The sequence below is a fragment of the Limulus polyphemus genome, unplaced genomic scaffold, assembly GCF_000517525.1.
Source record: "Limulus polyphemus unplaced genomic scaffold, Limulus_polyphemus-2.1.2 Scaffold50, whole genome shotgun sequence".
NCBI classification, from domain to species: Eukaryota; Metazoa; Arthropoda; class Merostomata; order Xiphosura; family Limulidae; genus Limulus; species Limulus polyphemus.
The window spans coordinates 946254-958529 of NW_013665660.1; the positions used below are offsets into that span (position 1 = coordinate 946254).

The 12276-nt window shown below is 29.6% G+C and overlaps 1 protein-coding gene across 6 annotated transcripts in view; it reads left to right on the forward strand.

Annotated features, from left to right (window-relative positions):
• LOC106463031 (zinc finger protein 64-like) overlaps window positions 1–12276 on the forward strand; it is a 67869-nt gene that overhangs the window by 14870 nt on the left and 40723 nt on the right. For 2 of the 6 annotated variants that reach the window (XR_002611454.1, XR_002611453.1), the window contains exons 2-4: window positions 2188–3474; window positions 4369–4568; window positions 9868–9940. Coding sequence is in view for 4 of the 6 variants with exons in the window: in XM_022390698.1 (XP_022246406.1) it covers window positions 2213–3474; window positions 4369–4568; window positions 8798–9762 (2427 nt within the window). In the remaining 2 variants the exon portion in view is untranslated. Of the gene's footprint in view, window positions 1–2187; window positions 3475–4368; window positions 4569–8797; window positions 9840–9867; window positions 11358–12276 lie in introns of those variants that run through there. The other 4 variants (XM_022390698.1, XM_022390709.1, XM_022390705.1 and 1 more) reach the window with 4 other exon arrangements.

Here is a 12276-nt window from a genome sequence, read left to right on the forward strand (position 1 = left end):
TATATATATATATAATATGTATAAAATGTATAATATATATATAATATGTATGTATAATATATATATATATATATATATATAGCTAAGAATGTGTTATTGAGTACAAAGCTTTACTCACCACAAGTGGCGAAACCCAATTTTTATCGTTATAAGCCCTAATAATTATTGCTGAATCAGCGGAGGGGTGGGGCTATATAATTAGAAATTCTGTACTAAAAGTAAAAACCAATATATATCGGTTTTAATAATAACGTTGTTATGTAATTTTATCACTGCAGAAACATCGACCATAGTTATTCGCGTTTGTCGGTTAACTATTTCCAAAACCAGACAAAAAGACATGAAATATTACTTGAGTTAGGAAACATATTATGCTAGTATAATAATAAGTTGGCAAACAACGATTTATAAACATAAGAAGAAGACAGATCAATGTTCTGTCGAAACATTTAGTGTATTCATTCAAAAATAAATGATTTTATTATGCTTATAAATCGTTGTTTGCCAACTTATTATAAATTTTTGATAATAAAGTTATAATATCATGAAATATTGTAGGTTGTGTGTATATTTTCTAGATGTCACTTTATAGGTGGAATTTATGCTTGAAGTGGGTACTGCTTTGAGAAGTGAAATTTAATAAAAGGAAAACAAAATTTTCGTTGTTAATTTTATTTTATATTAAAATTGCACTCAGTTCTGAACATTATACGAGTTTCCTCAATGCTGTTTGAAATTTTTACTAATTAAAAACATTACTACCAAAAATACCTGTTTTTTTATATTATCTGTCGTAACCTTGATAACTTAATATTATTACGAAATTCTTGCGTGTTAATTAAATTATGGTCGATGGAACGTGAAGTGACGAAAATGGTTAGTGTATTGATAAATACTTTGTAAAGTGAATATATGATATATGTATGAAAGCTGCTGAGGAGAAGAAGTAGAGTGACCCATTTTAAAACATGGATGAGAGGAATTAGTTTATAACTTGTACGAATTGAACAGCCTATCATTAGAGCCGTAGAAAAACCTAAATAAAACTAGATAAGACAATTTCCATTGAAGAAGGATTAACATTGTTATAGTTACAAACATGAAAGTTTTAAGAGCTGGAGATGCGTTCCACCACCCTTATACAATGTGGTATTTTGTTCAAAGTAAAAACTGTTGTAATTCTTCTTAACAAAAGGAGGGTAACAGGTTTTCCATTTTTTAAAGTCATTCTCTTGATTCATTCCTTTTTTTTCTCTCTCTCTCCTTTTTTGTTTTTTCGTGGTACTCTCTTTCAGAACATAAACTAATATGACAATCCTTCAGCTCTGGACATACCATGATAATTACTATTAATGCACACTAATTTCATATGTAGTACAATAAACATGTAAAGAAATTGAAATGAAATTTATATGCAATAGGAATTGTCATATTAGTTTCTTTGTAAGTATGTTAATTTCACAGAAAGCAAACATTCCCATATAAGAGTATAAAAACAAAATGTGATAAATATCTTTCAAGGTAGGACATTTCATCTATATATTTGGTTCTTCCAGTGTTGGAATACATTTTCCAGAAAATAAAAATAAGGTTTTCCATCTTTAAAATATTCTTTCTTATTAATCCTTTTTTTAGTAATACCACCCTGTTTTGAGAAACAAGTCTAAGGAAGGATGCATATTTGGTAATCCATGTACTCTATGTATAGACCATAAATATTATTATTAATTGACATTAATATTTGATACCATAAACATGCAAAAAATAGTTGAATTAAGATTTGATGATCTAGGGATTATATTGTAAATGTGTTAGATTCACAGAGAGCAAACATCCTCACTTAGGATTGTACAGAAAATCTAAAGTGGTGTTGTTCATGTGATACTTAATTTTGCTTTTCTAGCAATGTTATGGTTTATAATTCTTGAAAACTCTTCATTAAACCATTCTTCAAATGTATGTCTCAACAAAGTAATATCAATTAATATTTTGTATGCCTACACATTTCAATAAAGTGCAGTTTTAATTCATAATAAAATTTGACTTTTATTTTTATAGTCTTGAAAGTAGAATGCCACTCATGTGAGAGTTTAAACATATAACAACAGTGTTGTAAATCTACATAATATGGTATAAATAAATGAGCTGGAAATGTTTATAGAAATAAACTTGTGTATGTTTTTACAGGAACTGAGAACCCAAATAATGCAATATGGAGACAGTTGACAGCTACACCTTCCAGAACAAGATTAATCAAAGTCTTCAAGAAGATGATGCCCTTTTTACAAATCAGAATGTTGGAAGGCAAGTTGAAGCTCTGTTTGAAGCTGGTAGTCATAACTTACAGAATGGTATCAGCTACACTGGAAATGGACATGAATTATTGGGGCATTCTTTAACACAACCACCACAAGTAAATACATCATTGACTGGCACCTTAAGTATGTTAGATTACAATAAAACCAATGAATTTGCACCATTTTTAAACTCTGGAAAGAGGTCTTGGGTGTTTGGGAAAGATCGTTTGAGTTGGGATGGTTCCCCTGTAGCTAGTTATAATGTTGAGAGTAAACTTTTTCGCTGTGTTGTATGTAACACTACAGGTTTTCTCTCACGAATTGCAGAACATTATCTTGGTACCCATGCTAATGCTAAGGTATTTCAGTGCCCTCGATGCCCATACAGCAGTGCATGGTCAAGATGTGTTCGCATGCACATGAGTAAACACCATGGAATACAAAATGCTCCAGAATCATTATGGAGAGGTCAACCTCTGCTGGATGAAATTGTAAGGATTTTGACCAAGCTAAAGAATACAGTGGATGGTACAAGTAAGGATCTCCTGAGATCCCCAGTTCCAGATAAAAGATATGCATGCCCTAAATGTCCATATGCCACAGATAGAAAAGATTTGTATTCTCGCCATGAAAACATCCATAAAGATGATAAACCATTCCATTGCTATGTTTGTCTTAAGATGTTCAATAGAGCAGACCATGTGAAAAAGCACTTCTTCCGAATTCATAAAGAACACTCATATGACATCAGTCGCATCAGGCGATATCCTACTAAGACTGGTGCTGTTAATGGAGAAGTTTCAAGAAAAGCTACTTTAAATGTAATGAACATGCAATCTCACTGTAGTTTTCAGTCTACTGTACATGCCAATCATCCTATGGTAAATAAGCAAAACAATGAAAATCTTGACGTGGATCAAAAAAATGTCAAGAAACGACCACCAAAATCTTTTCAATGTACCTATTGTTCATGGCGAGGAGTTGACAGTTGGTGTTTACGTCGCCACTTGAACACACACATCAAACCATTTGCTTGTTCCCTTTGTGAATACAAGGCTGCTCGATCTGAGCGATTGGCTACCCACATATTGAAGATACATAAAAAACATGCATGCTGCAAATGTACTTTTCTGACAGATACCGAGAAGTTATTATGGACACATGTTAGGGAAAACCAGTGAGTATAGTTATTGACTATGATGTTACAAAATTTTTTATGCTAACCACAATTATGTACATATAAAGTTGTTGATATCTACAAAATAATTTTGTCTGGTCTGAAGATAAAATAAGGATATTTTCTTAAATTGTTTATAATTTTTTTTGGGTTAAAATGAAAAATGCTTTGCTTTAAATGAAGTAATTAACATTTGATGTTCTGACATATTGGAAAATATTATTGATTGTGGATGCTTCTGGATATTTTTTAGTTTAATGTAACAGTTATATTAATTATATTGTTTTGCATTTATTTTTTGTAAAGATTAATATAAATATATATTTTTTTAGTTTTATTTTTTGATGTTTTGGTTGGTTGTGTTGGTGATTGAGTGGAAGTTAGCAATACCTTACTGGGTCAAATGGTCTATCACCTTGATCACATGTTTTTATGAATATATAAAGTTTGTAGAAAACTAAAATAAATCCATATGTATAAACTCCTTTTAGAAAAGTAAATTTGCAAAGAAATTTAACACAAACTTGATGTAACAAACTTGTAAGATGACTAGATTTAATTGAATTACAGTTTTGTGTCATAGTAATATAATTAAGACTTGGTTCTCTATTGAACAGTTTGCTTTTGGGTATTTTTCTTTGAATACTTAGTGTTTGGAATTAATGTTGCATAATTCATAAATAAAAACATGTAAGAAGACTTCAAAAAACGTTGCTAATGTAACCAACATAAAGTAATGAGAAAGTTGATATAAGTGAAGAAAAATATAAAACAGTTGCTCTCAAATACAATAAATTGTATTTTTATTCATAATTGTTACACTTTGATACTAATGGCCTAAATAATAATTACTTAAGTTGATTGATTCTTTCTTTCTTTCTTTATGGTGGACAGCATTCACTCTTCAGATGCTACTTTGAAGTGTAGTCAGTGTAGTGATACATTTGATTCCCGATCAGACCTGGAAACACACTGTATATTAATCCATAAGAAATCTTTGCTAGAATGTTGTATTGATAACTGCGATTTTCGTACCACAGATATTGCAATACTTAATCAACATCGTCTGGAAAAACATGGTACCCATCGAGGTCGTAAGTATTATTTGTTCTCCATTTATTTCTTTATTTTCTATATTACTATAGGTATTTATAAAAGAATAGGAAATTGTAGGGTAAAAGTTTAGTATTTTAAGAAAGGACTATATATCTGCTTATAACACAGAGGAACATGAAGAATTATGCAGAGTTTTGAAAAAATTATGCATAAAATATCAGATATTTCTGCTTATAAAACAGAGAAACATTATAAGCATTATGCAGAGATTTAAAAATTATATGCATAGAGTAGAAAGAAGAGTAAATTCACAAAACTTCATTCTTTGGACAATAATAGTTGTTTAGTTTAACTGAATGTGCATGTGATCAGTCATCTAGTTCATTGGACTGCTTCCATATTGGAAAAGAATTGTTGACTATAGTTTTGAATGTACTGAGTGTATCTACACGACATGTAGAAGTGTTACAAAATCAAGACATGTAATCAAGATTGTTTATGAATTGGGGATGTCAGTCTGACAGGTCATGGTGGAAGGTAATGTTCATGTCAAAAATAAAAATACTTTTGTCCATTGTACAATTTGCATATTGTATTTGTATAACCTCTAGAACCTCCAAAATGTATATCTACAGTTTTTCCTGGTATTTACTCTCCTCTTCTACAAAGTATCTCTAAATCAGCAACATCAGACAAAATGAACAGTTCATAACTCTGACATCAAATACATAATATCATGTTGAATGGCTATCTGTGAAAGGCTATAGCATGTGCATTTTGACCTTTACCTGTATACATGCACATAGGGTTAACCTTACATGAATACAGTTGCCAAATAGTGACTAAGTTGATATAAAAGAAACTTGAAATGGGAGCTTTTAAAATTATATTTGGAATAAAAGCTAAATATTTGTGTGTGTAAGAAAGTGAATTCAAGTAAGAATGATTTTAATAAATTTCAAGCATATAGCAGTACAGTATTTGAAACAATGAGCTTTATTTCTCTGGTGAAAAAAATGATTATAAATTTCTGGATAAATGCATACGATCATAAAAAAAGCCATAAAATGTTCAAATCAGTATCTTTTTATTGTCATGCAAAACTGCCTAAATGGTTTACTTTGAATAGGAGTTAGGAAATAATTTCACATTTACAAGATAGAAATTCAATGAGATATCTACCTCATTTTCAAGACACTTATCATCCACTTAAGGTAATTCAAAAGAAATAATCATGTATCTATCTCATTTATTATTGATTTTATTCAAATACATTCATGTGGAAATTTGCTGATGAAAAATAACTAGTTCTGGAAAATACTGATTGTATTTTCCAATTTTAATGAATAATTTTGGTTAATACTAATATTAAATGAAATTCTGATGTTTCTTGAAATTAGAGAAAGGCTTTGACACGTTTTTCAGGTTTTAATAGTTTTATCATGTCATAGGTGTACTAAATTTTTTCCAGAACTGTTAAGCAGATATTGACATGTTTTCAAAATAGTCTAGTATTTTATTTTAAACATCTTCTCAGAAATGTACTGATTTTTTTCTTAAACAAATCAGCTCTCATACATCTCTTAGTTTTACCTTATCACCACTGTTTTAAAGGACATGTACAGCAAAATGGTCAGGATGGAAAATTGTCTGCTTGAAACTTAAGTCCTGGTAGCTCCATTGGTAAGAGCAATGTTCTCAGAATGCTAGTGTGAATTGAGGCTCCCTAGTTCAAACTCTGGTCAGATATCTTAACACCTGATACATTGTAACAGCATTAATAACAATTCATTTAATTTGACAACAAAGTATGTGTGAAAGTTCAGGATAGATATGATATGATGGACTTTATTAAACCTAATGTTAGGTTTGATGTCATAAGATGTTCAGTGTTTTCTCAATAGTTAGTTAAGTTAAATCACTTTATGATGCACCAAAGTTCACACGTAACAGGTGATGGCTTACACTTTTAGACAAAGAAAATATATACTATGACATACATTACTTACAACCCATGGGAACTAAGCTCCTTTTGCTGTCCTTTCCAGGTTCTCTGAAAGACATTTTGTGTTTTCTATAAAAGCAAAATAATTTTCAAGCAAATAAAATATTACCTATATCTAGTGTGGGCAATGTTTTTTGTTCTTTGCTATGAATTCCATGTTAAATGTAGTAATTCTCTGACATTTTAAAAGTTTGAATGTCTGTGCTTCAACAAATGAACAGTGAAGAACTGATGATCCTCATTTTCCAGCACTTGATGCTTACGATAGACTTTAACCCCCAGAATGCTTAAAATTGCAAAGGATCATTTCAGAACAATGTCCATAATGCCTTAAATGAGCAATATCTTTCTAACCCGTATGCATATGACTTTAAAAGTATGCAACATGCCCAGTGCCAGTGGACACATGCACTTACGTATCTGTGTGATAAATAAAAAAATATAAATACATACAGAGAGACTAAAAAATAAACACTTTTAAAAATAATTATATAAATTTATCCAATGTAGCTTGCTTCTAAGATAAAACAATAAAAATAACATTGCTAGTAATTATGCCTTACCAAACCACTGAGTATCTTTGATTGCCAGTAAAGACACAGCAGTAACTTCCAATATAGTGAATTAATTATTAATCACTTATGTCTGTTTTTCAAAACCCCATTTACAAAAGTGGGTTACTTTTGGCATCTGACATAAAGTTTTATGAGTAAAATGTTATTTTATAGTATTTGGATATCTGATTTCTGTGAAGTATATTGAATGAGTAAGGAGATGTATAGTAGACAGTGTTATACAGTCTCAGTTTCTAGCTACTACTTTAATGTTAGGCATATATGAATTACATGCATGCTTTACAAAATGTTTCTGAAAAATTAGACATTATCAAGACATAAAAACAATGATTCACTAAGATATAGCTATTACAATTTATTTAATACTTCTTTCAAAAAGCATGACTATTTGTATAGTGTAATGTATACCTTACCAACTTTTTATAGTTTCACTACTGATCATAATTAGATTAATTTTACATCTCAAATTATAAAAAAATCCAAGCTTATTTAAAGACTACAATCATACATATATACCTTACAACTGTTGGTCAAACTTATAACTACAAATATTACAAACAAATTAACATATCTTAAACTATTGAAAAAGAATAAATCATATGAAATCCGGTACTACAAAAAGGTATACAAGTTTACTATATCCACCTTTTATTGTAAATAAGTCAGCCCTATACTTATTAATCTCAGAAATAGTGGGTGTTATGTGTGTGTTAGTAGTATAATTGTAACATAATGTGTTGTAAACATAAGATCGCTTAGCCTTATTTGTGACTGGTCTTAAAATTGTTAAGTGTTAAGTGGTTTTTAAATTAGAATTTTGAACTGTATATATGCTTTCATTTTTTTGCTATTCATAAAAAGTTTTTAAGGACTATTTCATTGATTTGGTTTCTGACTTGGATAGTTTATTTATTGCATTGATTTTTGTATTTTGAGTTTATTAAAAAATCGTTGAATAAAATGACCTTTAAGTTAGCATGCTTATTTTGAAGAATAGTCAATTATATCAAGTCTATGTTAATATTTATTCATTAGTAATACTAAGTGTTTTGTTTTTTGCTTTCAGATATGGTAGATGCAGTTAATTTAAGGGAAAGCTTGATAAATATTTGAATGATAAAAGTTGGCTTTGAGTATTTTTAATGTTTAATTTAGTGGATAGGATGGTGTAGATGGACCAAAAGGTCCCTTATTGTCTTTTAATGCTAAGTTATGTTAAGAAGTTTTTGTTTTATCATTAATCTCATTTTTTCACATGTTAGTGTATTTATCTATTTTTATGTATGTAGCCTCAGTTTTGTTTATAAATTTCAAATTGTTGTATATTTTTATGAATGAACAAAAAGTAAACAAAAATAGTCTTTTTTTTCATACAAAGTAATAACAGACTCGTAAGGCTATAACTTTTCAAAATATTTGTGTAAGAATGAATTTTGTATGTTTTGTGACTATCCAGTTTTTCTGGTTTATTTTCTGTTGCTTTTATATATTGAAAATAAATTGTTAATGGCAAAAATGATAGAAAAATGTTTGTTTAGGAATAGGTCAAAGCTTTGAATCTGTAATTTTTTTTTCTATTTTAGGTTTTGTACTTATAAATGTGATACAAAATACAGGAGATAAAAAAGTTATATATTTATTGTAGTGTTTGTTTGTACAATACATTCATACAAAATTTCTTAATCAGATACTAATTTTAAAATACCAGCAACAGCTGAAATCAAAGCCAAAGTCAGTGTGAAAGAAAGAGATGAGACAGTTTGCCGATACTGTGGTTGTGAACTGATTGATGGTACTTCACTCAAACATCATCTACAGCTGTTTCATCAAGATAAAGAACAGATAAGACTGCGGACAACATCCGAGTATCCATACCAGTGTGTGGTGTGTGAATTTACCAGCACCACACAACAAATAATGATGGAACACATGAGAGTTCACTCTGGCTTAACTCTGCATTGCTGGGCAGAGGAAGGGTGCAACTTCTGCACCCCTTTTGATTCGGTTCTCCAGGAACATGTATTTAGGGAACATCAAGATGACGATTGCATCATCAGGTGTCCTCACTGTGGTTACCCATGTAATACTAAACAGTCTTTTGCTCAACACTGCTTGGAGGTTCATCATCCTTTAATCTGTCATTTATGTAATTCAGTGGAACAAAAGTTTTTTGTTTTTGGCTCCTACTCTGGCCAGCCTTTGACTGTTACAAAAACACAGTATCACAAACGAACTACACATTTTAAAGAAACTAGTCACAACAGACAATCACTTTTCCTTGATGAAGAGTCTAATGATATTTGGTGTGATCAACCTTGTCGACGGAAAAGGAAACAGTCATCACCACGTAAATTTGTTGATCCAGAAAGCTGTACAGAAAATAATCAATACAGACAAGCTATCTCAAATACATTCATGTGTTATCAAGCACACAATTATCCCAAAAGATCATTCTTGTATTCCTGCCAGCTGTGTCAAAACAGTCATGTAAAGCTCATGTCATTATCTCAACATTCTTTTCAGAGAGTATGGCATCGCCATGTTATGAATTTCAAATGTATTCCATGTGGCATAACATATAAACATCGTTATCAACTTTTCTTACATAACAGGAAGGCCCACAATAAGAATATAGCCTTTAGCATATTATAGTTATATACAACTGTTGTTAAGTTACTTCAGATTCTAAGATTATTTTACTAAATGTTAGGCAAATGTGCTAGGGGAAGCTTGCACATATAATATCTTTTATTACAGTTTAAAGATGGTTGAAGAGTCAAGCTATAGTGACCATCACAAGCTTTTGATGAAAAATTTGACCAATAGTCAAGTAGGTCAGATTTTTTGTCACATCCAATCTCTTAAGAAGAAAAGCACGAGTGTTTTCTTGGCTGTTATCTTGATTAATAGGGTTGTTTAATTTTTTAAAGTTTATATCACATGACTTGTGTGCAGTGTGATTGTAGTTGTAGTGGTTGTCAGACTTACTGATTTTAAATAATAATATCTTTAGCCTTGTGAACATTTAGAAGTTGTGCATGTGCTAGTACTCCTCTGTGCTGTAGTAAAATAAAAGTTCACTACTGAAATTAAACATTGTTTACTGTTTAAATGCAGTAAAAAAAATAATAGGATTTTATGAAAGATTGAGTTTTTTGTTTACAGAATGGATAGTAAGCACTAGATTTTAGTTAAAGGTTAAATTTTTAGTATACAAAACATGTTCATCAGAGAGTAAACATAAATCATGCTGAAGATTAAACTTTATTTACCCATGTAAAAAATGTGTTGAAGATTAAACATTATGTTAACAATATAGTTTAAAAATTAAGTAATAGAGCATTGTTGAATGTTAAGCTTCAAGTTAACTAATATTGCTTGACTGTTAAAACATCTTAACTTTAAAAGGGTAGTAATTTATTAGAACAAAATTTGGTTAAATACAAAATGTTTTTTTTTTATATTTTATTTTACCTTAATGTAGAACTATTAAGAAATATTTCTGCTGAAGACTCAGCATTTTGTTAAGTACAACAAAACATCAATGTGTTGTGAAGGAGTTTAACTAATCTTTTATTGTATAGTAAATATCCACAGTAAAAGAAGTTACAGTAAGTTATGGTACTGATTGATTAAGCTAAACAACCTTGAATTATTAACTAATAATGAGCTATCATAATGAAAGTAGTTCGATTATTTGGACAGTTGAAATAATCACAAACACCAATTTCATTTAGTTGATTATTATCTTGACATTAATCAAATTCATTGAAATTTTACTTAATTAGTTATTTTATGTGACAGCAATTGATGTATTTGATGCTCATAAGTAATCCATTTTATTAATTGTATGAGTTAATTGGCAAGTTCTATTACAAAAATAAATATATAGTTAACTGCATAGGTGACAAAGGTACCAAAATGAAAGAAGAGATTAAACAATTGCCAATTTTTTTATATATTTGAATTGGATGATGTTTCGACTGGCACTCTTTGTCAGATCATACGGCTTACAACCAAGCTGTACAATCTGACAAAGAGCACTAGCTTGAAATGTCATCCTCTTCAAATAAAAAATAAAAAATTTGGCAATTGTTTAACCTATACTCTACCACAAAGTGTACACAGTTTAGTATTAAGATAGATCTCATTCTTGAATGGCAAACTTTACTGATTCTAAAAACAGAAATTAAACAAGTGAACTTAGTAGAAGATTAAAATTTATTCAATTTACATTAGAAAAAATAACCAGATAGTTCAATTTTTGTAAATATTGATGAATTTGAAGAAAAAAATTTGCTTTGTTTGAAACAAATTGTTTCATTTTGCTAAAAAAAAATGCAAGCTTATAATTATGCATTTTTAGTATCAGAACTTAGTTTACATGCATGAAATTTGTTGAAAGATAGACTTTTTATTTTTTTTCAAAGATCCTTTAATGATTAGACTTGAAATAAAAATATTTCATTTTCAAAAGATTAACTTTCTGTTTTTTTAATGTATAGATTTTTTAAAATAATCAATTATATTTATTTATTACAAATTTTGCATCAGAAGTTCATTTTGAAGTCCAAAACTATGTAGTGTATATAATTTGGACAAACATTCAGTCTTCCAGAAATTAGTAACAATTGTCAAACCTTTACAGAACTGGATCTCATTAATTGTTTTATTGGGAGTTTTGGATATTTATTTTTGGTTTCTAGTCAACAATAGAATGTTTGTGCACTACTGTAGAGCCAATTATGTTTTGGACAAATTTCTGTTGGTTTTCTTATAATTTAATGTCAAGCATTTTCTCCAACAATTTGTTTGAGTTACTTTTCTACAATGTTACTAAATTAAGATCAAGCACTTTTCATATTATTTTGAACTTACCCTGGATATATATATATATATGATTTATACTAACTTAAATTGGATGTATTGGTAGGAATATTCCATGCCTTTTCTCATATTAGCTTGCCTACATTAATGTTTTGGTATTATTATTACTATAACCAATGACATTGAACAGTTCATATACCTTATAACAATGCATCTAAGGCAGTGATTCTGAATGTGCGGTGCACGCCCCACAGGGGGGGCAATTTTAAAATGTGGCAATAAGAAAAGTTTTTCATTTGGATGTGAAATTTTGGTAAATTTCTAAATTTTACATTATAT